We start from the raw sequence: 27,226 nt of genomic DNA on the forward strand, positions 1-27,226 counted from the left end.
TTAAAACGGACTATTCTTATGTTCTAATAGACTATTGCAGTGTTTTTTATTAATGATTAAGCTATGCCAAGTCATGTGCCCTCATAATCTTTAATGAAATTCTAAAAAATGTATGTAAGAAAAGATTATTAAGAAGAATAAATAGATCACAAGAAAGGGAGTGCTGCTGATTCTTCTCTGATGATGTCAGTTTGATGGTTTGGACAAAACATCTGTTAACTCCTCTCCTCCAACAGTCAGTCTGATCAATTTCTGATTGAAACGCTGACATTATACATCCAATCATTTCACAGTGGAAAACACAAGCCACACCCACTATGATTCTTGTCACTATTCTGTTTCACTGGAAAATACGTCACGATACTGATGTCGACTTCTATTTCACAGGGACTTGTAGACAATGGCTATTTATTGTTTGAAGCAGAAAATGGAAATTTCAACCAGCAGATATCCCGTAGAGATGCTACCGGAATCTGCACTTAAAACAGTTTGTGGAGCTCATTGATCTGTGTCTCCACATGACTTTGTTTTAATCCAGCAGGATTCAATGGATGAGGACATGTTCATGCAGGGTGTTTCCCAAAAGCATCGTTAGCCAACTATGGTCGCAAGTTCCGTCATTCCAGCATAGTTCAACGATTTAAATGTTTCCCGAAACCATCGTTCCAGCGATCAATCGCAAGCAGAAGTTGTGTGGTTGGAACTACAGGTCTAGAGATAAGGTTAGAAGCATACTATAGTTCCCTATTATTATGACATGTAGACTTACATGCATCATGCTTTTGAGCAAAGCAAGCAAGCAACATGCAGTGCATTCCATATCCATCGTTCTAAATAAATACAAATTAAAGTTGACATCTTTTAGTTTGTCAAGAAAATAGAAGCGCTGTTTTTTGAAAAGTGCGCTTGCGCATGAGCTTACGTGCTCTAGGACCCTGGGGAATCACTGGGCGGAGTGACATAGGAGGAAACTTATGAATGAATGAAATATCATGAAATAAAACAACAGATAACAGAATTGTAAAATAAACGCAATGTTTAACTGCAATGTATGTTATTTACAGCAAGAATTTGACATTCCTTTTCAATCTTCTATATAACAAGGTTACACCATAATAAAGACACATCAATACTATATCATTTGGAATTAAAAATAACATTCATGTACAGACAGACCTTACAGTTTACACAATGCATCAATGCCATCTGAAAAGAATAAATGGGAATAAAAAAGTTTTTACCAGCGGTTTTTACTTTGGTAACAGCACAGATATTAACATTTGGTGGTTCAAATACCCACGTGAGATCTCTCTTCAAGTTTTTAAAGCATTTGTTTTATTTTTAGTGCATGATTTTTCATAGTCAGGTAAGTGCCATTTTCAGGATTGTCACATCCATAACGCTACATATTCCTCATAAATGGACACATGAAAATTAAAATAAAGTAACTATTTCATGTTCTATAAAGAGGCATCCCTTCTCCATTCATTGGGTATTATTGCTTTACGATTGTGCATTTTATTTCACAGAAATCCTACAGTTTGTCGTCTCCCAAAAAACGCATGTTTATTTCCCTTTTTTAAAATAGAAAACTTGTTCATAGACTGACATTATATTTGTTACATATATTTGTAACAAATTCATTCTCTGAGCATTTTTATGTCGCGTCCATAACATTGGAATTGCCCAAATACTATAAAAAGACTGACAACAGCACAACAATTATTTACATCAGAAGCCCTCTACACATTGAAATGAACAAGATGTTAATATCTTATAATTATAATATTTGTCAGTAGTTATTTGCTCCTTCATAAATATTAACATGGCTCCAAGTGTTCATTGTGACACATTGTGTAAATTTGGGTTCACTAATACATAAACGCTGTAAAAAGTTGAAAATGCACACGTTCAATAAAAACAATGGAAAGCGTTGTGTTTGGCAGTCTTTGTTACGACTCATTTTCATTCTCCTGTCGGTCAGATTGGCTGAGGTCTACAGAGCTCAGTGAGTCTGCAGGCGTCACATGACCAAAACCCGAGTCTGTGTTCGTCTCGGATAAATCTGTCGGAGAATCTGTCTGTTGTCTGTGAGGATCTGTGATGTCAGTCTCAAAAGCATCATTCAGCTGACCGTGTTTGTGTCTCTTCTGAATCTCCTCAAAGATATGAAGAACCTGTGGAGAATCAAAACACAATTGCTGTTAAATTCAGAAAACTGCAAATAGTTAAGTCACCCTGCTGGAATGAACGTATGTTACCTTGGATTTAGGAATCAGACCGACACGGAAAAATCCGATCTGGCCACTTTCAATTTTAGTGCAGTCTACTACCGTGGAGGCGATGTTCTCTGGTGACGGCCCATCACACAACACCCCATCGACCTGCATATCAGATAAATAATGACGTTTCACTTTTCCAGTGGCTAATACGAACCAATCTATCAAAACTGCTTCAGTACCTTGTCACCAAGTTTTGCATAAACTTGGTTGTGATGGGTTGTGTCAGCTTCACCAGTAGGGTTAGCAGATGTGACAGCAATGGGGCCCACCTAGTCAAGAAAAGCAATGTTTTCACTAACAAGAACGATATCTTGGCAGATTCCAACATGACCTTGAGCGAGATGCAAAACTTACCGAATTTATGAGATGTGTAGCAACAGTACAATCCGGGTTTCTTATAGCGATGCTCTGTGGTGTGCCAATATATTTAGATGACTCGCCCAAACCAAAGAAGTCCATCCATGGAGCTTGAAAATGGAAGATGTTTGGGTTACATTCTATTGAAATAAATAATATCACGCACATCACAGGTGTACTCACCCCTAGCTATAACTAAACTAATGGAAGATGGCCAGGCCGCTTCCATGAAGTCCCAGAGAACAGGACTGATCTGTTGCCTGACTGGCTCCAGCTGCTTTATGGAGGAAATCCATAAGGACATGGGACGCTCCTTTGCCTGTTTCTTCACCCTACAGAGACATGAGGACAGCATATTATCACCAATGGAACCAATGGAGCAACAGAAACCAAAAACTCTTCTATGGAAACATGAAAGCATAAAGTAACTGACCTATACGCTTTCTCAACAGCCTGTGGACGATTGCAGGCTGCCACAAGTACATAGACAGTGTCTGTGGGCATTCCACATATGCCTCCATTCTTCATGATCTCTATGAAAGTCAAAAGAAGAGAGTCCGTTGGTCTTACGATCGCAGCATATTTACTGGTCCCTTCATTTGTGCTACAGTGACTCACCTGCAATCTGCTGAACTGATGTGGACCTCCTGGCTGAAAGGTGGGGACAACTGTCTTTGCCTCCTCCAAAGCCCCTCAGCTTGATCAAGGGATCGCCGAACGGAAGTTGTGGACTTTTGAAGGTGCAGTTAATAATGTCGGCCAAGAAGATGTAGAAGCCGACAAGTCCGAAGAGAATGGTCACGGCAATATCGTAGCCGCGGGGCAGCGCGCCTACTGCATCCAGTAAGAAGCTGATGAGGATGAGCTGGAAGGTGAAGGCATAGACGAACCACACCTTGTTGAGGAACAGAGCCCCGGCTGTCACTAAAACATTGAAGAGCATGAAACTGATGATTCCCACGGCGACGTGAAAGCTCCGGACGTCGCCATAGAGGCCGCCGAAACGAGTCAGTCCCCACACTGCCCACATGACGCCGTGAAGGATGAAAGTGGTGCTCTCGAGGGTCTTCCCTCGAGCGAAGGCAACACAACCACAAAGCAGTTGCAACACCCCCCCCGAAACAACGGCCCATGGTAGGATCAGCATTGCCAATGGGTTTCCGCTAGTAGCAGAGGCTGTGATTGAAAAAGCGGCCAGGACACTGCAGGCGTGGCCCAACACATCAGCGTCTGCATATTTTGAGTAGCCCAGATAGGGAGCATGCAGATCTTTGTCATGGGTATGTAGGACAAATTTACTACTGTGGGCCACTAGCTTCTTAAATACGTCTGCACCTGTAGGTATCTTATTTGCAGAAACCGTGTTATACAGAGTTATAAAGAGCACACAGGCAGACGTGACAAAGATAGCTGCCTGGACACCTTGCGTGCCCTTTTGAAAGAAGCTTTGGGGTTCGGCTGCGATTGCTATACTGTACGCCACGAAGAAAAGCTGGTAGATGGGGTTCACAAATCCTCCCTGCACGTTAAACAAAGCTAGAATAAAAAACAGAACGGACAAAACAACTGGGAAAGGCACTGGGGAATAGGGCACCTGGTGTGTCAAGTCCGCCACCAGGGCGGTATAGCCCTCAGTGAAGCGCAGAATAGACGTGAAGCCATAGAAAGTGGCTGCCAGGGTATCCATAGCCCTGTACATCTTCACACACACCCCCAGCTGGAAGACACCAGCCGTCCACAGCCACGGCACATGAGCAATGAAAAGCTTAGGGACCACACCCAGCAAAGGACAAGCTAGCACGCTAGCCGACAGCAGGTTCATGATGATCCCAACAGCCGCTACGTCATTAGCTTCTTGACTCTGCGTCGGTTTGACGCTATCTTTGTTTAATAAACTCATTCCGGGTAGCTGAACTTTTCTCTGTGTGACGTAACACAACAAGCGGCCGCTTCCGAAGTAAGCACCCACCATACAGACCATGAGGTAACAAGCAGCGGTGGCCGTCTGTCCAAAGCCCAAATCTGCCAGACCGGCGATTTGGTGGGCGCACGCTAAACATATCGAGAGGGCAATGAATGACAGGACTACCTCTTGATGTAGGATAGCCACTACACAGATAACGAGCAGTGCCAGGGTAAAGGCTGCAAGGCCTGGTACCATGGCATCTCTCAGCATGTTCCTGCCACTGATTATATTCTGGCCTATTAGGATGTGCACTAACCCTGAACCGGACCACAGCGCTGACACTGTCAGACACAAACTAGCGAAGAGTGAGCGGTGGGACTGGATGCGTAATACACCTGGAAAGAGAGAGAGAGAGAGAGAGAGAGAGAGAGAGAGAAAACAAAAAAGTCTGTTTATGCAATCCAAAACGAACATAAAGACAATATGGCAAGGTGTTTAAAGGTGAAGTGCATCATTTTTCCTTCCTAGCATCATCAAATAGAATAACAAAAATCAGGACTGTTTCAGACAGGTTTCCCAAATCGTTTCCTTCTCTAAACTACAAAGTAAGATGGGATGTGGATAATACTTTCCCATCAAGCCATCAAAAATACATAGTTTTCCTATCATAGTCTCATAGAGCAATGTGAACATGTATACTTTACATGGCCTACATTTTATTTGAATAAACAAACACCAATAATGTATGCTAATGTTTTAATTCATATTTTAGAAATGATCAATTTCTTCACAGTATATACAACAATCAGAATGACCAATAGATCGACAAAAAAGCTATAACAAATGAAATGGTAAATTTCTATCTACCGTATACTCACATTCATGACACATAACTGTTCATAATAGTGTTGTGATGTTTAACATACCTGCATAAGCCAGTAAAGCAGCAAACAAGAGGAGCAGAACTCCTAAAGCTGTGTCTGTGATGAACACTTTCTCTGGAGAGTCTGCATAGTTCTTCACCAGCAGCAGCAAAGAACCTTTAGAAATTAATATGATTATTATTAATTAATTAATAACAAACTCGATCGTCATAAGTAATATTACATCTGTCTTTAAGCAGAGAACGTACAGAACTTCTATCGAAAGTTTTTTTCTTCTGTTTGCGATGTAGGCTAGTGTATGAACAGTGCACTTTTTAGATTTGCTCTCTGCCGGTAAATCTTCGGCTCGTTACAAAAATAAACAAACGGGTAAAAAATATTCAATAATGTTATCTTCTTATATTGGCTAATATCAATATATTACTTTCTAGATTTAGGAATATATCCTATCTAAGAAACTGAAAGTATTGTTTTTTTTATAATTTATTTTCGAATGTGTGTAAACATGTTTTCCGCTAAAAGCATCATTTAATAATTACATTACATTAAATGCAAAGAATTTATTCCAACATATCCTGAGGACAGGCTGAATTATTCGCAAGTCTCAAACGTGTTTTTGTAACTTACCGCCAGATATGCCCAGAATCCCGATGGAGAAGTGAAGTGAATCAGACTGAGACATCCTAACATGAGACGCTCCACATGCACGCGCAGGGCTTTAATACACTCGAGTGACGTCACGAGCGGTGGCGTCCTCCCCACGATCACAAAACACTCCCCCGGCTTCCTGCTGCACTGGTGTTTTCCCTTAAACATAAGAGAGAAAGAGTTCATCAAAAACACTCTCGTTCTTCAGTTGATTTATTTTGATTCATTTATCTTCGTGTCTTAAATAGCCTAATTTGAAAATATTTAAGTAAATATTGTGTTTTTGTTTATTTTATACATGTTTTACGTTCAATACAATGTAAATATAAATTGATTAAAAATCATCAAAGTATTGATTAAATGTATTTCAGTTGGGTCACACATATCAATTATGTAAAAAACAGACAACAAAATATGTAAATATTTATAAAAAATGTAAAACCTCACAATGAATGAAACACATTTAAAAACGTGGTGCAGTAATTGTAAGCTAACAGTGTGAAATATAAATGGAAGATGTCTAGAGTTACTGTAATATGATGTAATACACCTGTGGTCAGTTGGTTGCTTGCAACCGGCTGCTGAAAAGTGACTTCATGCAGCCACGAACAAATGACCCTTTCAAAAGATATTAAATAAAAATATGTTTTCCAAATCGGTTTCGTTGGTTTGGCAAGCCATGGAAGCAAATGAAATGCTGTCTTTATAGTGTGGTTAATATATACACCGGTGAGTGGGGAGAGAATGGGAAGGCATGACTAAGCATGTTAGAACAAACGAAGAAAAAATCCCTATTTCCTTCCAGGCAGCTGTTGTAATAAGGGTGTGTCCTTGACTCTTTAACACGCCTTCATGGGAGGGACCTTCACAGGGAAGAATATAAGACGTGTACCTGGCTCTTTCATCTGTAGGTGCTGAGTGACGCATTCAGAACAAAGCTGTGTTCTTCTGATTGAACGACTCTAACTTTAAGGTAAGTGCTGCTCTACGCTTAACAACTGCAAATCACAATCTCATGAGTGTCTGTAGATATTTCAGCCCTAACATTTCATCTCATAATGTTTTCATTATAATCAGATTTTTATCTGTACCAAAGCGACGCTTCGGAGTATGAGTTATAATTCTTCTTTTGAATGTGTTTTTCCTGAAATGTCGAGAAAGATTGAGCAAACACTGTTGTTTAGCAACAATGTCTGTTTACTTGAAACTGGCAGGAAGCAGTTTGTGTAACCTGGACAACCCTCTCCAGAGACTCCATATAAATATTTCATTCTGCTAGTGTCTATCTACACGGTTGTTTATGTACACCAATGAAGTGTGTAACAATAAAGTGTGTGTGCTTGTGTTCGCTCTAGATAACATGGCCAAGCGTGTGGCGGTGATCCTGTCAGGCTGTGGCGTGTATGACGGCACAGAAGTCCACGAGGCGTCTGCTGTCATGGTGCACCTGAGTCGAGCAAGTGCCAAGGTAACGTCATCATGATACACACAGCAGGGTCATGTGCCATTCACATTTGCTTTAAGAAAAACGTTTCAATTCCGATTGAAAGGATGCAAATGGCGGAAACAAATGCTGTGTAGACCTCACCGTCCGCTTTGCATCATTGAGACTTCACTTAATGGAGCTCGCTCTGCATTGCAGGTTCAGATGTTTGCACCCGATGTGGAGATGATGCATGTGGTCAACCACTGTAAAGGTCAACCCGTGACAGACAAGAGGAATGTGATGCAGGAGAGTGCTCGCATCGCCCGGGGTGAAGTCACGGACCTCGACAACCTAGACGTCACTGCCTTTGACGCGCTCATCATTCCAGGTAATGACGTCACAAATTTGTAGACGTGTAATAAAACGGGCAAAAAAAAGCCTTAGCATTGCATCGAAGGAGCGACCTTAACATTAAAGCACCAGGAAGCGCAGAATGAATTTTCAACGTACTTAACAGGTGGATTTGGAGTGGCTAAAAACTTGTGCGACTGGGCCACCAAAGGCAAAGAGTACTCCATCCTGCCCCAGGTGGAGAAGGTCATTAAAGGTTTCCATCAGGCCAGAAAGCCAATGGGCATGTGCTGCATCTCCCCCGTGCTGGCCGCTAAAGCTATTCCAGGATGCGAGCTCACCGTCGGCCATGACTCCGAGTGTGAGAAGTGAGTACACGCGACGTCTTTGATGATATCGTTCCATTAGATCCATCATTTATGACCTTTCTCTCGGTTGCAGGTGGCCGCACGCTCAGGTGGCGAAATCCATGACGGAACTGGGCTGCAGACACATGAATAAGAATGTTGGCGAGGTGCATGTGGATAAGAAGAACAAACTGGTGACTACCAGTGCATTTATGTGCAACGCTCCCATCCATGAGATCTTTGATGGTCTGGGTGTCATGGTCTCTGAAGTTCTCAAGCTAGCTTGACATTTCAACTGTTTGAACAGAAATGTGTGTATGTGAGAATTGTCTTTTAGTGGGACAGCCTGTTCAATATATATTAGAAACATTAGAAAATCTTCACTAGACAGGTGTGACCAGATCATTCTCAACCCCAGAACACACCATGCGAAGTATTATCCAGCCGTTCTTATTAACTTATGACTGTCTGTGATTTTGTTGTAATATATCAGATAAAACTTGAGTTTCTGAAAACAATTTCTCGCTCATGTCATTTATTTATAGTAATATTTTGTCGTTGATTGTTGTTCTTGTCACCATCCATGATGCATCTATGTTGTGCAGTGTACATGTAAATGTAAATAGACGAGTGCATAACGTGTCCAACATTTACAATATACGATCACTATTGATACCGTCATGATCAGTGCGTTACCCTCAAACACACTTTTTAATAACTCAACAACTCATTTTGACTGCTTTGAAACTATCTGTATTGTATAAAAAAGGTGAATTGATAAATAAGACAAATTAAATGAAATTAATGTCATTTTAAATTAATTTAGAATCAATTACATGATACAAAATGAATGGGTTTCAAGTTTATTTGTCATATGTACAGATGCCAGTGACGGTACGTTGAAATGCTTTTAGTTGAAGGCATAGGCACTGTACAGCAATACAAGAATAAGGTCACTTAAAAAAACAAAAGCTGGGTTTCGCAGACAAGGCTTAAAGGGATAGTTCACTCAAAAATGAAAAATCTGTCATCATTTACTCACCCCTCAGGTTGTTTCAAACCTATATATTTGTTCTGTTAAACACAAAGAAAGATATTTGTAAGAATGTTAGCCATTTTCAGTTCTGTGACATCCACTACCATAGTAGGAAAAAGATGTTGTATCTTTTTCTGTTCTGTTGAACACAAAGTGAGACATTTTGAAGAATTTAGGAAAATTTAATTTTGCCTACTGTGGCAGTCAATGATGTCACAGAATCGAAAATTGCTAACATTCTTCCAAATATCTTTCTCTGTGTTCATCAGAACAAAATGACATGAGGCTGAGTTAATGATGACAGAATTTTCATTTTTGGGTGAACTATCACTTTAAGGCTAAAATGAACGTGTGACCTGTCTTAACTCAATATAACCAGAGGTGTAAAGAGTACCTGAAAACCATACTTAAGTAAAAGTACAGATACCTTGCAGTGAAAATTACTCCATTACAAGTTACAAGTCACCAATTCCAAAACGACTTCAGTAAAAGTCTTCGAGTATCTGATTTTAACAGTACTTGAGTATTTTACTCATACTGAATGTAGGCTCAAAGAAGCACTAGTCCTCAACACTTAAGAGACACGTCAGTGAAAAACAGTTGATTTGTGAGGAGAGCAATCGCATTTATTTTCTTAAATCATAATAAGACTGAACACCTCAAAATTGCAACAAATCATGGTCGACACCATAACCTACGTCATTACAAACACCCTAAGTCTCATTTAAGCTCAAGTGCTCATAAGTAAACCAAACTCCTTCAAAAAGGTCTCTTCAATATAACAGATAAATAAAATAATGTTAAGTAGAATTAAAAAGTCAAAGCCTTTTTGCACTGGACATGCTGGTTTGGGCCTCATCGCCAGCTGCAGTCATGTCCTCATTTCACATACACTGTTAGCCCTTACCTGCCATTTCTACAGTAATACATTGGCAACACTGTTGCCAGCTAGTTACTGTAGGTGTTTTACAGTAAACTACTGCAATGGCTGTTTGAAGATACATTATTAAAGAATCTATTAACGCACTTAAGTCACACAGTCTTAGATGAACAAGTGTAAATAACAGATGAACACAATAAATCTGTCAAGATTTCACCAGAGGAGAATTAAACACAAACATCAATAACATCTTCACATATTACAGACACCACTTTCACTTTATTTCTGTCATCTGTGTAAGATCTTATTGAGATTGAACTCTAGTTCATAGTGGTTCAATTATGTTTTAAGTCACCATTATGGCGATCAGTGTTTGCTTTGGTTGGACTCTTTGACTTTCTTGTAGCTTTAAAATGTACACTTATACAATAACACTGAAAGGGACTTTACAGGAACCGCAACTTTATGTTTGCTTAGTAACTGAAGATACATCTGAAAGAATTCAATCATTAAATAATAATAATATAGCATTTAAGATTTATTAAGATATGTTTGGTAAAGTGATTACATGTTATAATGGAAAGATCTCTGTCAGAAAATCTTTCTTTGCAATTGAGACACAGTTAGACACTTGACATACAAACCTCATCAATGGTGACAAACAATCATGAATGAGTTTTGTACTATGTACCCAGCATGCATTGCAGCATGAAGCTGTTCAGTTGATTGTCACCATTGTTGAGATTCATATGTGAATTGTTCATTTCTCTGTGTCCGACTCATTCTATAGGTTAATATTTTGTCTATATAGTGTGAGAGCACTTTTGAAAATTGAAATACTATACATTCTTTTTACTGGTTTACATCACTTCATGGCAATAGTCCCACCATATGGTCAAATTTTGAGCAAACATGTTTAGAGCACATTTAGGAAGAGTTAGTTTTAAAAACAAGAGCTTTTGTAGATGTGTGACCTACAGTAACTAGCTGGCAACAGTGTTGCCAATATATTACTGTAGAAATAGCGGGTAAGGGCTAACCATGTATAAACCGCCAGCGATTGACATCTACCTGATACTGCACTCATATTCATATAAAGAAGCCATGTTGACAAGTTTTTGTAAGTTATGGCAAAATCCACAAGATTGTAGTACCTTCATTGCCCTGTAAATGGCAATATTAATTATAAGATAGGTGGCATGCAAAATGTAATGTGTAATTGCATTAGTCATTACAAATGTAGTGGAGTAAAGAGTACATATACTTGTTCAAAAATGTAGTTAAGTAGAGAGTAAAAGTTGCTAATATCTTTAATACTCAGTACAACTACAAAGTAGCCAAAAAGATACTTAAGTAAAGTAACTAAGTACATTTACTCCAATACTTTACACCACTGAATATAACTTGCCCAGAAATATCTTAAAATATATCAGTGCCACTGATTTGTTTCAAGATGCACACCAGTAATGTATTCTTCTAAGGCATTTTTATAAAAGCGACATAAATATCTTAATTCAACTAAGGCATAGTCCTGGGTTAAGCTAAGACGTGTCTGTGAAACCAGGCCAATGTGAATATAACTTAAAGATAAAAAATAAAAAGTACTTACAACATAACATCATTTACTGTATAGGTGACAGAAATATAAAAGGTATTTACAATAGTAAAGGGTGTAGAAATCAATGATTTGTGTGGAGTAATTGCTTGACAGTGCAGGTGCTAAAAAGACAAAGGAAATTATTACATGAGGTATATATGTTTTGAAATGTAGATGTACTGTATGTGCAAAGATGAAATAACGCAGACTGTGTGAAAGGTATGAAGTGGTGTATTGCATGTGGGGATAATTATGTATTCATGTGAACTGTATTCAATACATGCTTACTGTCAGAACAACGATAAGAATTTACTGTAACACAAAACTGAAACTGCATCAGGCCAATCTTGCACTGATATCCAATCCATCTTGAACCAGTTCATATTTTATATACAGTGTCTCACATAACTCTGCTGGCTTTTACACCTTCACATTTCCTTGAATCCCAATGAACACGAAATGAAATAATAATGTGTTTCATTTGTATGTAACATTTATCCAAATGTTTCATAATTCTCATTAAACAAACATGACGTCTCATTTGATAGCTATCATAGATTTCATTTTGGAGTAAAACACAACACGTGCCAGACGTCCTCACGGGACAGTAAAAAGTTGAATGCAATGTAAATTATTTGAGTATTATGTGAAAAAGAAGCGTGGACTAATCTGAGACACAAACCAGCAGAGCAACTGTATGTAGGTAACGGTCAGTCGTTTTCTGTGGGAAATCTCAATCTGGACACAAAAAAACTCTTGTCATGCTCTAATGTATCTTTAACTTGACTATTTTTATTTTGTTTAGAGCAGTGTTAAAGTCCTTAATCTGCATGGTTTTAATCATGAATATTATATTTTAAAACTTACATCACATGTATAAAACTGTATGAATGTTTTCGCATAGATGTGCTGAATGGGTTGCAAATGAATCAACAAGCGGCCAGAAGTAATAGTGATGAGGACTTTATTAAGTATTTAAATAAATCAAGTACGGGTTACGAACATAGTCGTTTCCATTTAAAATCAAATCATTAAACCCTTCTGATTTCCTAAAAAACAGAAAATTCCATAAATGCACAATAAATACCACTAGAAATGATGTATTGACAGTCAAGCAAAATCATTTAAAAGAATAAACACTAAGGTTAAAACAGTAAAATGACACAGACTGTCATGTTTTAATACATTGCATATGTCCACAGAGAGTTGAGTGTGAAGTGGTCACAGTGTGGAGTTTTGTTTGGAGAAGTGGTTGTATTTGTCAACACCATTGACCAGTAGTGTAGCAGGGAAAGTTCTGGGCCGTTCAGGGTCCTGTCAGCGAAACACGCACATTTATAAATCTATTTGATCCTCAGCAATGTTTACAGATAAATATACTGTCCTGTGTGTGGAATGTTTTTCATGGGAGAGATGTTTACCTGGATTGGATAAGTACACGTGGGGACGTAACGGAGGACATATCCACAGCGCCTCCTACTGGACGTGTTAGGATCACTGGCATGAACCAGAAGTCCATCGTGGATCTAAACAAAAACAACCCTCCAAACAATGAGTGTTTGGACATTGCGTGCAGGTATACTGTACGTCTGGAGTTACGAAACACATATACTCACCGACATCTGACCAGCTAACAGGGGACACAAGACGGCTTTCTCAGTCTCCACCAGCTCTTCTGGGATTTCTTGATTGACACTCAACATGTTGCCAGATCGTTTGGACTGATGATGAGGCAGAAGACCTGAGTGGTGACTTCCTGTTGGATAAACACGTAAATTCAGACATCAGACACAGCTCAAACCTACCCCAAACTAAAGCACAAACTAGGTCCACGAGATCTATGTGTTAAACAGTGTGCTTCTCAACTATTTGAAAATACAATTTGACAGTTTGGAAATAATAAATCTAACTCCTAAGTTACTAACTTGATTTTAACGTTAACCGGAACAGCAAACATAAACATTTATACATCGAGGTTATTGTGTATGCTGTGTATCTGTTAAGTCGATTAGATGATCTGATAATAATCAATAAACATGGATAAACAAGAAGTCATTTTTTTCTATTTCTTGTCATTTATGAATACGATGTAAAGCACCTGGGATAACCTGCAGGGCTCCGTTGTCCTCGAGTGAATCATCCAGGGCCAGCCAGACTGACAAAACTGGACCTCCATCGAAACCCCAGTACCTACAAAACCAACATTCACACGTTCTGCCAACTGAGCCGATAGAAAAGCACAACATCCCCATGTGACGTCATTACGTAACGTTGTTCTTACTTCATGTCCTGATGCCAGGCCACGAACGGCAGGCTGTCTTTCTCCTCGTTCGCACTTCCTTCCTTCTTCTCTTCACAGCTGTTCCCCGATTGGTTGTAAGCGATGACATCATTGTTCTGTTGCTTGTTACTCACTGGGTATTTACAGATGAATCTTGAGTCGAGCAGGATGACATCGGGCCCCAGGGCCGCCGTGACCACCTGGAGAAGCCGAGGGTGCTTGGCGAGACCCCTCGCCCACTCATACTCCATATGAATGTTATGAAGACTGTACGCGGTGTAGTCTTCACCTGTGAAAGAGTTGAATGCAGTTGGATTTTTCTGGCCATGCTCAGCTATAATAATTGTCCCGCTGTAGCCGTGTAAATGAATGCTGCACTCACCGTGTTTTCTCTCCAGCTCAGCGAAAGCGTCTCGGGCGCTCTGAAGCTCCTCTGGACTCAGGATGGGAAGAGCCGACAGATATCCCTGCTGCTCGTACAGGGCCTGAACTTCTGCTGCGGGCATGTCGAAAGGTGCACGGCTCTTTCTGCTGCTGAAGAGACAAAGTGTCTTTATAACCTGTCGTTCATGACGTTCACGTTCTCTCTCTGAATCTGACATTTCATTTGTTAACCTCTCCTCTCAGCTTATTCAGGACACTTTAGGTTGTTTTTGCAGGAACAGAGTTTTATAGAAGCGTTCTTCATGCGCAATTTAACTGGAAAAACATCCAAATGAGGTAAACGGGCGGAGGGCACCGATGAGAGTTCATACTGAGGGGCTGCCATGCACAAACACACGAGTTTATTCAGCTTACCTGAGTTTATAAAGTTCTCTGGACTGAGTCAAGACTGATCCGTGTTCAAAGCTGTAGAAAAAGAAGATAAAGAGCAGCTTCAAATAAAGACAACACAGAAGCTCAGAATCATATTTCATCTAAACGCCCATCCAGACATCCATCACACCTGTTCACTTCTGCTCGGCTGCTGCTTTCAGACAAATCGTTCTGTAAGCGGTCAAACTCTGTTTATTTATCATACTTTTAGGATTTGGCTCCTCCTCTGACTAAACATCATGGAATATGTATTTGAGATTCCTGGAAAAACGTGTATTTTTATTTCCTACTTTGAGTAAGCCTTCTTTGTGTTGTGTGCATCAGTATGCGGATGACAGTCAAACAATGAAAACAATGTAAATCTTTGACATCACATCAGCAGATAATGCTCACGCTGAACATGACCTGCAGGCTCATCTACTGCCCATGACATGGTACACCGGTTATTTTAAACTATAACAAACAGCAGTAAAAGTAAAAAAAGTACCATGGAAAAACCCAGTCAATCATTCTCAATGAAAAGTTTCAATCCCAAAGTCTTTCCTTATAGTCAAAGCAGAGAGAACTTCGTCATGTCTTTCCTCTTAGTAATAAAAAAACATTTTTTATTAGGGCTGTCAATAGATAACTTTTTTAATTGCGATTAACTGCACCCTTTTCGTGTGATTAACTGCGATTAAACTCACACGTAGTGAAATTAAACATGCACTATTTATTTTGTTTAACATGTTTATTTTAGTGCTGTCGATCGATTAAAAAAGATAACTAACTAATCTAAACTAATAAATAGTTTAAAGGCCTTTATATGAATAAGAGCTTGATTATATAATGCAACGCTACAATGATGACAGAAAAAACGGATGTTGCGTTAATGGCGTTAAATATCTTTAATTTTAAAAAAGGAATCGCATGCGTTAAGCGCGTTAACGTTGACAGCACTAATTTCTAAGTAGCCTATGTGATAATCTACTTTAGTTACAGTAAATAAACAGTTGGTCATTTATAGACGTACAGACATTGAGCCAGATGTGGTTTGCATTGAGAAGAGATTTAATTCATATAAGTCAAAAGCAGAAATTGAATAGCTTATATTCGTTCATTGGTTTCAGTATTTACTCGTTCATTCATTGATATGTATTGTTGGAGTTTCATATTGTCAGCACTGTTAAAAACGTACAAACTCAAAAGCTGCCTTACATTTTTAAGTAACTTCAATTTAAATTATTTTAATCTGACCTAACAAAATCGTGTAAAGTTTTGTGTAGCTTATAAATAAAGTTGATTCATGTAAAAATGTGTTTGACTAATGTGAGCTGTTTTCAGTTGACTGATTTGGGACTTTACAAAAGTGCACAGTTTCCATTTAGGCCCATTTATTAATGGAAACCTATCACAGAATATTACAAAAACAAATATCCTCTGAAAAGAATACATCTAATGAAAACAACAAACCTATATGAAATAAATATATTAGTTAATAAGGGAGATTTTTTGCTGTATTATTGACAGAGGGAAATGAGTTTTTGTTCATGGGAAGTCCAGTTGTCCGTGATGTTCACAGTGTTTAGGACAGACGTATCCGGCCCGTCGCTCTTCTTTGTGTTTTCTTCTGTCTGCTCTGGACGTGTCCTGGTCATTGTTACAGCGATGCACCAGGACGGGATCTTTCACGGCAGGTGATTTATTCATCAGCAGTCTCTGGAGAATCCGCTTGTCTGAGCGCTCCTTCTGAAAGTCATCCTCATACACCTTAAGCTGAAAGAAACAGAGAGATTTTCCATTTTTATAGATTGTTTAATGTTCAATAAATCCTATATTAGAATTGTTCTCCAAGTTCTTTATTTTCGGGAAGTTCTATTTTAATATTTGGATGTAAATGCAGACTAAACCAGTTTAGTTTTAAAAATGTTTGCCATGGTCAGCTATGGTGTGGCTTCATAGAGCTAGACAAATACAAAGAAATCTGTTTTACAGAAGATTCTCGATTGTGGAAAAGGTTCTTTAGATGATCAAACATTAAGAAAGTAAATGGTTCTTATGGCATCACTGTGAAGAACCCACATTTATTTTGTAGGATCATATGGCCCAAAATGACTTGTGGTATTCTTCCGGTATGGCTGCGGAACATTTACTGTATATAACAAAAATATTACACACTGTACACAAAACAACATATTGTAAAAGACTGTCATGAACGTGGGTGGTGAGGACAAGGACAGAGGACCCAAGTGCAGACAGCGGGTAAGGGGTTAACAAGACAGACTTTAATTATAACTAAAAAATACAAAACAAAGACCCACGTGGGGGAACATAACAAAACATAGCAACAAGGACAGGGACTAACTAGACTAGAAATAATAACAACACTTGACATAACCACAATAAACTAAACTAACTACAGAACAATAACTCACCCACATGACACAAACAGAACACAACAGAACAATGAACCAGCACGAGACAGAAGACACAAGGGCATAATAAAGGGGATAAATCAAGAGGGGACAGGTGCAGGACATGAACTAATTAACAAACAATAACGAGACGAAAGGGCGGGAACAGAGACGCCACACCGGAGAGTGGAAGACCATGAGGGACAAAACGTCACTCTCCACATAAAACAAGAGGTTCTATCATGGTTCTGCCACTAGGTCAAGAGAAGCAAGACAAGGTGGGGCAGAACCATGACAAAGACATGCTAGTAAAAGATGAATGAATTACTGTCTTTATTGGAAATTGTGGTTAATTGTTTATTATTCCTTCCTTTATTTGAACCTGTCTTCAGTCATAACCGGAAGTGTTCCATTGGCGTGATGTCTTTTTTCCCAAACACATTCTTTTAATAGTGCAATGATGCAGTCCACTTTTATTATATCACACAGGTGTATTTTTAGTGACTTCCTTCGAAAGAAAAGCACGGCCCGGGTGTAAAAGAATGTCATTGTCATGATTTAGTTAGTCACGGTTATTTCACTTAGTTTACGAAAGAGCGTTTCCTTTTGTGAATCAGCCTTTTGTATATCAGATAACCAGACAAGGATTACACAATGGAAATATCTCAACAGGGAGTTATGTGCACTGACATTAATATGGCTTGCATAGAAAATGCAGTGGAAAATGAACATCTTTTATGCATTTGGCAAACATGTGATCAGTTTGTGTCTGCTGGGACTTCAAGCCACAACCAAACGTCTGAGCTATAGACATTTTCTATTCATATTCTATTTTTGACTGTCTATTATCCTGCTTTGTGTAACCATTTTGTATAGCCTACCTTCGACCAGATATAATATAATATAAAATGAAGTGTGTAGGTGTAAGTGGCACAACATGGAATATCAGAAATGAGCAGTTGATTGTTATTTTCTATAAAATGATCCATTTAATGACGTCAGAAGTGAAATAGCTAACGTTGGCCACACATTCAAACTCACAATGGCAATGATTTACTCTTAGTCAAACAAGGAAAGGGTTTCAAGGTACTAACCCCCCCCAAAAATACATTCTGAGATTTCTCAATGAAGGGCAAGAGAGTGACTATCTAGTAACGTCTGCCCCCCAGTGGTATGATGGTATGAGTTCGTCATACAGGAGGGAGGCTTTAATGCTCACCTGCTCGTGCAGAAGAGCCATCTGCTGTCGCATCTCTGCTTCTCTCCGCCGCAGTCTCTTATTCTCCTGCAGCATCCGCTCATGGTCCTTCTGCTCGGTTTTATAATCCGCCTCATAAATCTTAGTCTGTGGTGGGATAGGCACAATTGTAGAATGCAGATAAATTAATTTAAGAAGACATATTATTGAAATTTGAAAGTACATTTGGAATTGTAATAAATCTACACCTTAATACATTTACGTTTATTCATTTGGCAGATTAATAGGTCTTTTTTAACTTTTTTATTTTGCATTTGGGGTCGAATATAAATATGAGATTTATCCCTCCGTTCAAGTTCTGCTTAAACACTACCTATATACTGTATATATATATATATATATATGAAGAGTTTGGTTCCAAAATGAGATGATAATTTTCAAAAATCATGTTTTTTATAATGTAATCATGTTTTAATTGTGTTTTATTGTGTTAGTTGGCTGTTATTATGGTTTGAATCAAACTCTTAAAAATGTGAAAAATTGAATACTTAAGAGGTTGCCAATTAAACTGTAGTACCTTCAACATCCACTAGGGAATGCTGTTTACTCGCTGTATTCACAAAGGTCAGTTAACTGACTCGTGTGCACACATTCTCTGTCATCTCTATATGTACATATTTCACAGACGCTTAAAGCGACTTACATTGCATTATCCTGTACATTTGTTTGTAAGTATGTGCAATCCCCTGGGATCCAACCCACGACCTTGGCGTTGTTAGCGCCATGCTCTTACCACTGAGCTCCAGGAATCTCTAAAAACTCACCTGACACCGCAGCGCCTCCAGCTGCTCTTTAAGATCCTGGACCTCTCTCACAGCAGCCATCTCGCTCTCCGCTCCAATGCCAGACAGTCTGCGGACAGACTTTACACCCGCAGAAAGTCCAGAAGTGGATCGTACGTCTACAGAAGGTTTAGTGGTCCGGTGGAGTAGATGAAGATCAGAGGTGCCGCTGAGGTCTGTCTGGTGCATGCGAGTCTCCAGCAGTCTGATGTACTCCTGAAGATGCTGATTCTTCTTCAGCTCTTGCATCAATGTGTGCTCGTAATACTCCCTCGTATTCTACACAAACAAGCACACGTCATGTCCTGCTCACGTGCTAAGCCAGTATAGGCCTACAACATCAATATCACATCACAAGCTTCCAGGAATAAGCATATATAGGAAACTAATTCCAAAGATTCCATTGACACATCATGAAAGAATCTTGCAATCACACATGACTTTTGTGAAGGTTTAGCAGCACACTACACTAGCTGTAACCAACAATGGCACCAATCAATCATCTTTAGATGTGAGGACTTTTGATGTGCCGAGTGGAGAATCTTGGTTTTTTCTATCCAGTCGTATTTGAGTTAAGCAGTGTAGGGCACCTGTAGATGAAGCTCATATTTCTGTCTCTTGATCATCTGATATAAGAGCTCCATCAGGATGCTATGGCCCGAAGTCTTCCTCTTCACTTTTCTAGTTTTTGACATGACTCAGATATCTATGGCTTGTGCGCCCCACACAAGTTTGTGTTTTTTCTGTTCACTGTCACTGCACATGCAGATAGTTTCTGGCCAGCGGCTTTGAGAAGCTCTCAGTGCCGTTTCTTCCTGGTGAATACTTCACAGAGGGGTTGGTGATGTTTTTGGTCTGCTTCGCTGATATTTAACATTTATACGTATCCAATATACAGTACATGTGTAACATGTATGTGATCTGTTGCTGGGATTCTGCTCTGTCTATTTGGCATTCGATGCTGTTTGGTTTTTTCTGGTTTTGAACCACGAAAAAGAAGAAGAACTATAGAGGTGAATTGAAATGATTGTCTGTGCTTCACGATCATGCCATAAGCGCTGTTCAACATGAATTGAACCATACAGTAGGTGTGATATAATAAGTAAAATACCTGCTCATGTTCCACTTTGAGGAGCAGTCTGCTGTTGCGCTTCTTCAGAGCTGAACTCTCCTCCTCAAGAGCTGAGACACGCTGCTGAAGACCCACGCTCATGCTGTGATAGATGCGATCCCACTCCTCATTCAGCTTCATCAGCTAAAACACACACGTCTGCTTTTATATCACGCTGGGAACTTTTCATTGACTTTTTATGAAGACATGTTTACACACACATCCTGCGCAAGTGTTTCCTGTTTATATTTTGAACAGCTGTTGACTCGACGTGCGTTTCTTATCTTTGTTTTTCATGCTAAACTCAGGTCATGTTTTTGTACCTCTTTGTTGAGTCGTCTGAGTTCAGTGTTTTTGTTGAGGAGTTGAAGCTTCTCTTCATCAGAGGAGGTGATGGACATGCTTTCTGTGATGAGAGTAAACTGCTCCTCTCCACTGACCAGCGACTCCTCCACCTGTGCTGTGTCCTCCACCGGCCTACAACACACACAATTTATTTGACTTCTGTAGATTTTTACATTAGACTCATGATATATCATCTAAAGCTAATCATCACACGAAGATGTGCAGGACATTAGGTTTAAAGAAAAACATGATTTTAAGCTTTTCATTTAGTAAGGACCAATAAACTGTCCTCACAAGTGGGTTGTAATGTAGTATTGCAGCCCTCACATATACAGTATAACCAAACAAGGAACAAACACACGCACGCACACACAGTTTGTTTTTCTCTTATGTTGGGGACTTTCCATAGAGAATGTGAAGCTCTATGTTGCATGTTGCGGTGGCGCCACCATCTTGGGAGGATAATACTCCACTGCTATTATTGTTTTGATATGTACCGTTTGATACATATCGTTTGATACGTACGGTTTTGTTTGATATATGGAGAAATGGAAAGTGAAAGAACCATGGGCTTTTCCTGAACGACTCTGCGTAATGCTATTGCAGTTTTTAACCCAGCAAGACCGACCTACCATAATTATATTTACAATCAAACAAGAAAAACAAAACACTGCATTGAACGCACTAGGAGCCATCCTCCCAAGATGGCACAATATTCAACGCGACGTGACGTCGATCAACAAGCTCTATATGGCTGTTGTTGTTTTCATATTGAACTGATGATAGGATACTCTCTAACCCCCACAACAAATAAAAGATTTTGCTTTTTCATCAAGTTCAAAATGCTCGCACATTTGAAATATTTCACAATAACTAAATTATAACAATTTTTGTAATTATAAACACCTGCTGGCATTTTTACATGATTTCGTCTCTTTATGAGCTGGCTTTATTCAAAATTATGTTCCCACAATGTTGAATCTTTGTAGTAAAGAAACGCCAATAACACTGAAATACAGCATTTGACATTTCGAGATTTGAAATATTATTTAGACCTTTGAGGCATATCTGTTTTCCTCATGAGAAATCTCTTTAAATGACATAAACAATGTCACATGAACACCATGAATTACAGTAATACATCTGTTTGTACATTTATTTACATTTAGTACATTTATTCATGTGGCAGACGCTTTTATCCAAAGCGACTTACAAGTAGGAGAGCATATAAACATTTGTCAACACGCTAAACAGTACCGTTAGTTTACAAGGCCATGCTACTAGAGGATTAAAGCTGGAGTCAGCAAAGGAGAGAATGAACAATGAACAAAGTTTGTAATGACACACTGCCCCACATATTAGTCGTTATCATTACTGTATGTGTAATATGAACACTCGTGTAAAGCTTGACCTCACACACGCTACTCACAATCGACTCTGTCATCAGCTGACCTTTTATCACCAGTGTTCATACATTTTTACAGCACTGTCAAAGAATAGCACAACAGTCATTACAGCCTCTCCATTAATTACACGTCATAAAGTGAGACACTACACACATGGACGGATGACATGAAGTTAACACACAAACACAAAATGAGCATCCACAACTACAGGTATGAAGCAGCTGGGGAGATTTGAGGTGACTTTCAGTTCCTGTTGACCCGTATCATGTGAGACACAAGATGTTTCCTCTGAACACATCACACGCGTGTGTATTTAAATGATGTGTGTTAATAAAGTGCGTGTTCCTTTTATCTGGTATGATCTTCATCACCCATCACTATTTACCAATCACTAACCATTTAATAGGACGTGAAGAAGTTATGACCAGTCTTGAAAAAAAAATGTACAAGACTAGTCTTTAGAAGCAGTTTACGCAACCAGACCTTAAAGTGTTCAGTGCATAGATGAATGTGATCTATACCTCATCTAATTTACATAAATTACCATCATAGTATTACCAGCATAAACCATCATTTTAAAATATACTGCCGTAGATATTACAGCAGGTGAATCTCACGAAATCTTGGTTTCAAGATGTTTGAATATTATAACCCTTTAAAATTCCTTTAGGATTTTATAATAAAACCCTTTATATTCATTTAAAACAATATATGACATGTTTAAAGGCATTATCGTCAAAACTTTGACTGTCAATTTAACACAATTAACACAATTTTTTTTACAAAAAGGCCTTAAAAATTCTCATTACCGTAACCATTTAAAACTGTAAATCTTATAGCATGTTTTGCTAAAAACAAGCGAATCCATGATGCCTAATCAAGTTTTTATTAATCATACATAATAAGACATTAATTAATTATATTTTACTAGAATATTATAGATGTAAAATTTCGTTAAATGTGGAAAACGTCTTGGTTACGGATGTAACCTCGGTTCCCTGATGGAGGGAATGAGACGTTGTGTCGAACCGACAGAATGGGGTTTGTCTTGAGAACCTATCATCTTCTGAGTATTTAGAAAAGGCCAATGAAAATTGGCGAATGAAATTTGCATGCCGGGCTCCCACGGGGAAGGAGGGCGGCTTCCACGACCTTCGTAAAGACTAGTGGAGACAGGGACAGACCGAAGGGGAGGACCCTGTACTGATATGCCCGTCCCTCGAACACGAACCGTCGGAACGGCCGATGTCGAGGGAGGATCGAGACATGAAGTACGTGTCCTTCAGGTCGACTGCCATGAACCGGTCCTGACACCTGACGGATGTCAGGATGCGCTTCTGCGTGATCAACCTGAAAGGCAGCTATTGTGTAGGAGCCTGTTCAGAACACACAGACCCAAGATAGGGCGCAACCCCCCGCCTTTCTTGGGGACAATGAAGTACAGGCTGTAAAACCCGTTGAACATCTCGGCTCGTGAGACGGGCTCGATCACTCCCTTCACCAGAAGGGTGGCGACCTCGGCCCGAAGTACGGAACATCCTAGCCTCTGACTGAGGTACATTGGATGCTGGCGAGCGTGAGGCGACTGGATCGCGTAGCCGAGACGGATCGTCTTCCCTAGCCAGTCTGACAGGCTGGGAAGCCGGACAGGCTCCCAGAATGAGACGGAACTAAGGTACGATCTTTTTCATCGTCCCCCCGGGGGGTGGTTCGATGCCATGATGCAACGTCGAGTTTGCCGTTCACCGTCGTGCAGAGGGTGAGAGCGGCTGTGGTAACCCAGAGAGAGAGGAAACTCTCCTTTTTTGAGAGTAAGTGGGCGCCAGCCCCCCGGAGGGGGCCAGCAGATGGAGAGACGGGGCAGGATCCGTCCCTATCCGACTTCCCAGCGATGTGGCTGGGGTCGGGCCGAATGGTAGCCTCGATCCCCCTGAGGTGTTCCCATGACGGCCGCTGCGCCGCGGCTGCTGATGGGGCGATGGTCTCCTCTTCGCTGTCTCCTCCAGGGGGGACCGCCTGAGTGGGGGGTGCCAGAGCTGGAGGGCGTTGAAGAGAACAAGGGCTGCTGGGAAGCAGACAGTGCACGGGACTCGACGGCCGAGGCGGCCGAGTTGCGGCACGGAGGACTGCTTCTTACTGTCGAGAACCCTCCGGGGAGGCTGCGTGCGGGTCTCGCGCCCCCCCTGACGGGCGGGGGGTGAGCGGGGCCGCTGCGGCTCGACAGTAACACCAACCAGATACCCCCCCTTGCGAGACGGGTACGTCGAGAAAGCGGACCTTCTCAGCGTTACTCATCTGCGCAAGGATTGGCCAGAGGAGTTTCTCATGGACCACAAGTGTGGACATCGTCCGACCCAGGGCCCGCGTGGTTACCTTGGTCGCCCGTAGATTTAGATTTTAGATTTTTAGATTTAGATGATTTCCGTTCACCGGAGCGAGGTCGGTGGCGGCGCGGTTCCGTTCCGTAGAGCGAGGTCGGTGGCGGCGCGGAGTTCCTGCATAAGCGCTGGGTCGGTCTTACCCTCGTGGAGCTCTCTCAACGCCCTGGCCTGGCAGGAGCCATAGCATGGAGAGAGGAGGCAGCTTGGTCCGCCGCAATGTAAGCTCTCGACACCAGAGATGCCGAGACACCACATGCTTTGGACGAGAGTCTAGGTCGAGCCCCTCCACCTGGGGGACACCGACGTATCCTCCAGCTGTCTCAACCTCAAGGGAAGAGAGGGTGACAGAACTTTGTTTGACGTGAAACGTGCCGGGAAGGGGCGTTCCAGGTCTTACAAAGTTCCTCATGCACCTCCGGTAAACACGGCACTGGGGGCGGGCGCGGCTTGGAGCCGCGCTCAAACCCGAGGCGCCATGTAGCCAGCCGCGAGCGCCGGGAGAGGCAGTGCGGGCACTGCAACCCAACACTCACGGCGGCCCGGGAAAGCATGGCCGACATCTCGACATCCGCTTTTTCCTGGGCTCGACCCCCCGAGGGAGGGAGCCCGAGGAATCGTCGGAGTAGGATGGCAGTACGTCACCCCCCGATGCTGCAAGAGAAATCTCATCATCATGCATCGTGTCCGAATACGTGATTGAGGAATAAGACGGCGGACCGTCTTTTTGGGGAACGGTCAGACGAGCGAGACGAGGTGTGAACGGTCTGTGAGCCGTGGCTGGCGGATTATCGCTCACAGTAATCCTCATATCACCCTCGCTGCTTGCCATAGCGGACGGCAGGGCCGTAGTCCTGCCGCCACGGAATGGGGAGCAAACGAGGTGGTGGCTGAGTCCTGTAGGAACACAGCCACCTGTGACGCAATGTCTGAATCGTCACCGCCCGCAGTGCGGGCAGGACGTATCCACAACGTCTGCCCCAGCGTACTGGAAGCAGGCATTGTGTCCGTCCCCCTCCTCGATGAGTGTGTTGCACCCATGAGAACAGCGGGACAAGCCACGCTGGTCTGCTCTTTTAGAAAAGGAAATTTGCTCGAACACCTCCGGAACTGCCGAGACGCCCAGGGGAGAGTCACTGCAGGAAGGGACCGTCCGCTGTCCACGTCGTAGATTCCAGCAGAAAGAATGATCACCCAGATCGTAGAGAAGCTCATCAGATGCGTAGGCTCTAAAGAACAAAAGGTGAACGAATGAGCACGCCGGCTTCCCTCTTATACCCGGACATCCGGGGAGGAGCCCGGCATGCAAATTTCATTCGCCAATTTTCATTGGCCTTTTCTAAATACTCAGAAGATGATAGGTTCTCAAGACAAACCCCATTCTGTCGGTTCGACACAACGTCGAGAGACCGACAGAAAGGGAACTACATGTATTGGTACTAAAAAAAGGAAAAAGTTGTGTACACAGCGTGTCAAGAGAATATGGCGTTTTTAATTAGAAAAATATAAAGTAATTTGTTAACTTGTAAGCCATTTAAAAGGTACCAGTAGATATGTTTCTTCACGTAAAATCAAACTTAATGTAAATATCTTTGCGTGTGTTTAAAGAACGTTACGGAGGATGAGAATATCAGTCATGGACACTTCTTTCTTCCACTATTTCTTGATTTTTATTATACATGAATATTCCGTCAATCATTTTTCGGTCAATTTTTGTAATTTGAGAACATCTAATAGAACGTCCAATTGTTTTTTTTCGCAATGTTTTAATTTGAATTTAAATTACAACATATAATGCACTCAGACAAATCTGGACGAGTTACGGTTATGAGAATTTCAGCAGAAAAAGCAATAAAACACATCAATAAATAATTCCTGTCAAAATCATGTTTTGTCCAAGGTAGAGAACACAATTATCTTTATTATGATCATTTTTTGTTACCGAATTCTATGTTTGATCATTTAAACTTTACTGCCATAATGTTTCAGTGGTTTTGTGAGAATCGCCACACATCAGATGTATAGTTTTGGAGAATATTGTAATGATCATATACTTTTACTATATACTTTTATTAAAACGTGTTATAATAGCGTTTTACAGCACATGTGAGGTATAATGTTACAGAAGAAGACTTACTCTGAAAACTCTGTGGCGTTGGGTTCTCTCGACTCCTCGGTTAAAGAGCATTCTTTTCTTGAAGACTCCTCTTCTGATAGTGAAGACAGTGAACTTTCTTCCATGACTCTTTAAAATCAGATTATCACTTCAGTTCTTAATCTACTTTGCCCCAAATCCAAACGATAGAACAAGTAAAGCGTGTAGTAAGTGACTTTAGCCCACTACGGTATTCACCGGAGGGAAAGTTCACATATAAACCCCTTCATTGACATGCAAGACATCACAAAGTGGGAAGTAAAACTGAACATGTCACAAGAGTAAACAATCCACTGTTAGAACACTTCACTGCCACCGTCCTCACAAACTCAGAACAATGCCATGAACATCATAAATGCTCTAGTTTCATCTCGGTTACAGTATTTATTATTTGTGAGAATGATTTCATACAGTATGACTGACGTTATGAGGTTTTGTATCGATTATTGGAGCAAGATGTAAAATGAGGAAGTGATGTCACGGTGGGGAATTTCTGCTGTAGAATCATTTGTTCCCTTTGGGCTTGTACTGTTAAAAACCAAACCACAAAATCTGACTATCAGTACATGGGTGGGTGACTGCCTACA

At 40.7% G+C, this 27,226-nt stretch overlaps 4 protein-coding genes across 7 annotated transcripts; 1 reads left to right on the top strand and 3 right to left on the bottom strand.

Moving 5' to 3' along the window:
* Positions 1 to 1,588: 1,588 nt before the first annotated feature.
* On the bottom strand, positions 1,589 to 6,201 carry si:ch211-153b23.4 (uncharacterized protein LOC335392 homolog). The gene is made up of 9 exons (XM_057349592.1): positions 6,057 to 6,201; positions 5,472 to 5,585; positions 3,258 to 4,940; positions 3,073 to 3,172; positions 2,823 to 2,971; positions 2,637 to 2,749; positions 2,462 to 2,551; positions 2,262 to 2,384; positions 1,589 to 2,177 (listed from the first exon to the last, which is right to left on the bottom strand). Exons 1-9 carry the CDS (start codon positions 6,109 to 6,111, stop codon positions 1,953 to 1,955), a joined length of 2,652 nt encoding a protein of 883 aa, XP_057205575.1. The 5' UTR covers positions 6,112 to 6,201; the 3' UTR covers positions 1,589 to 1,952.
* Positions 6,202 to 6,918: 717 nt separating this feature from the next.
* Positions 6,919 to 8,719, top strand: si:ch211-153b23.5 (uncharacterized protein LOC321177 homolog). The gene is made up of 5 exons (XM_057349604.1): positions 6,919 to 7,050; positions 7,433 to 7,545; positions 7,720 to 7,891; positions 8,021 to 8,222; positions 8,296 to 8,719. The coding sequence occupies exons 2-5, from the start codon at positions 7,438 to 7,440 to the stop codon at positions 8,486 to 8,488; spliced, it is 675 nt and encodes a 224-aa protein (XP_057205587.1). The 5' UTR covers positions 6,919 to 7,050; positions 7,433 to 7,437; the 3' UTR covers positions 8,489 to 8,719.
* Positions 8,720 to 12,558: 3,839 nt separating this feature from the next.
* zgc:174917 (uncharacterized protein LOC565650 homolog) lies at positions 12,559 to 15,040 on the bottom strand. 4 transcript variants are annotated; one of them, XM_057349600.1, is made up of 8 exons: positions 14,942 to 15,040; positions 14,794 to 14,844; positions 14,378 to 14,526; positions 13,996 to 14,284; positions 13,813 to 13,904; positions 13,331 to 13,470; positions 13,136 to 13,240; positions 12,584 to 13,028 (listed from the first exon to the last, which is right to left on the bottom strand). In XM_057349600.1, exons 3-8 carry the CDS (start codon positions 14,499 to 14,501, stop codon positions 12,936 to 12,938), a joined length of 843 nt encoding a protein of 280 aa, XP_057205583.1. In that variant the 5' UTR covers positions 14,502 to 14,526; positions 14,794 to 14,844; positions 14,942 to 15,040; the 3' UTR covers positions 12,584 to 12,935. The 4 variants fall into 4 exon arrangements, with proteins under 4 accessions (XP_057205581.1, XP_057205582.1, XP_057205583.1 ...); XM_057349603.1 differs by having other exon boundaries at positions 14,378 to 14,529; XM_057349598.1 differs by lacking the exon at positions 14,942 to 15,040 and having other exon boundaries at positions 12,559 to 13,028; positions 14,378 to 14,529; positions 14,794 to 14,935.
* An 807-nt stretch (positions 15,041 to 15,847) lies between these two features.
* si:ch211-153b23.7 (TNFAIP3-interacting protein 1) lies at positions 15,848 to 27,009 on the bottom strand. The gene is made up of 6 exons (XM_057349597.1): positions 26,622 to 27,009; positions 20,679 to 20,832; positions 20,356 to 20,499; positions 19,227 to 19,523; positions 18,424 to 18,549; positions 15,848 to 16,566 (listed from the first exon to the last, which is right to left on the bottom strand). Exons 1-6 carry the CDS (start codon positions 26,723 to 26,725, stop codon positions 16,339 to 16,341), a joined length of 1,053 nt encoding a protein of 350 aa, XP_057205580.1. The 5' UTR covers positions 26,726 to 27,009; the 3' UTR covers positions 15,848 to 16,338.
* Between the last annotated feature and the right edge of the window lie 217 nt (positions 27,010 to 27,226).

This window comes from Triplophysa rosa, linkage group LG13, assembly GCF_024868665.1.
Source record: "Triplophysa rosa linkage group LG13, Trosa_1v2, whole genome shotgun sequence".
Lineage (NCBI taxonomy): Eukaryota > Metazoa > Chordata > Actinopteri > Cypriniformes > Nemacheilidae > Triplophysa > Triplophysa rosa.

Excerpts from the sequence above, each read along its gene's own strand:
- si:ch211-153b23.5 (XM_057349604.1), top strand. The coding sequence starts at position 7,438 with ATGGCCAAGCGTGTGGCGGTGATCCTGTCAGGCTGTGGCGTGTATGAC. Across the intron at positions 7,892-8,020 it reads TGACGCGCTCATCATTCCAG|GTGGATTTGGAGTGGCTAAA; the intron begins GTAATGACGTCA and ends CGTACTTAACAG. Across the intron at positions 8,223-8,295 it reads CATGACTCCGAGTGTGAGAA|GTGGCCGCACGCTCAGGTGG; the intron begins GTGAGTACACGC and ends TCTCGGTTGCAG.
- zgc:174917 (XM_057349598.1), bottom strand. The coding sequence starts at position 14,912 with ATGAAATATGATTCTGAGCTTCTGTGTTGTCTTTATTTGAAGCTGCTC. Across the intron at positions 13,905-13,995 it reads GCCTGGCATCAGGACATGAA|GTACTGGGGTTTCGATGGAG; the intron begins GTAAGAACAACG and ends TTGGTTTTGTAG. Across the intron at positions 13,241-13,330 it reads TGTTAGCTGGTCAGATGTCG|ATCCACGATGGACTTCTGGT; the intron begins GTGAGTATATGT and ends GTTTTTGTTTAG.
- si:ch211-153b23.4 (XM_057349592.1), bottom strand. The coding sequence starts at position 6,111 with ATGTCTCAGTCTGATTCACTTCACTTCTCCATCGGGATTCTGGGCATA. Across the intron at positions 4,941-5,471 it reads TGCTTTACTGGCTTATGCAG|GTGTATTACGCATCCAGTCC; the intron begins GTATGTTAAACA and ends CTCTCTTTCCAG. Across the intron at positions 3,173-3,257 it reads ATCAGTTCAGCAGATTGCAG|AGATCATGAAGAATGGAGGC; the intron begins GTGAGTCACTGT and ends TGACTTTCATAG.
- si:ch211-153b23.7 (XM_057349597.1), bottom strand. The coding sequence starts at position 26,725 with ATGGAAGAAAGTTCACTGTCTTCACTATCAGAAGAGGAGTCTTCAAGA. Across the intron at positions 20,500-20,678 it reads TCAGACGACTCAACAAAGAG|CTGATGAAGCTGAATGAGGA; the intron begins GTACAAAAACAT and ends TGTGTGTTTTAG. Across the intron at positions 16,567-18,423 it reads TGGCTCTTCTGCACGAGCAG|CTTAAGGTGTATGAGGATGA; the intron begins GTGAGCATTAAA and ends TGTTTCTTTCAG.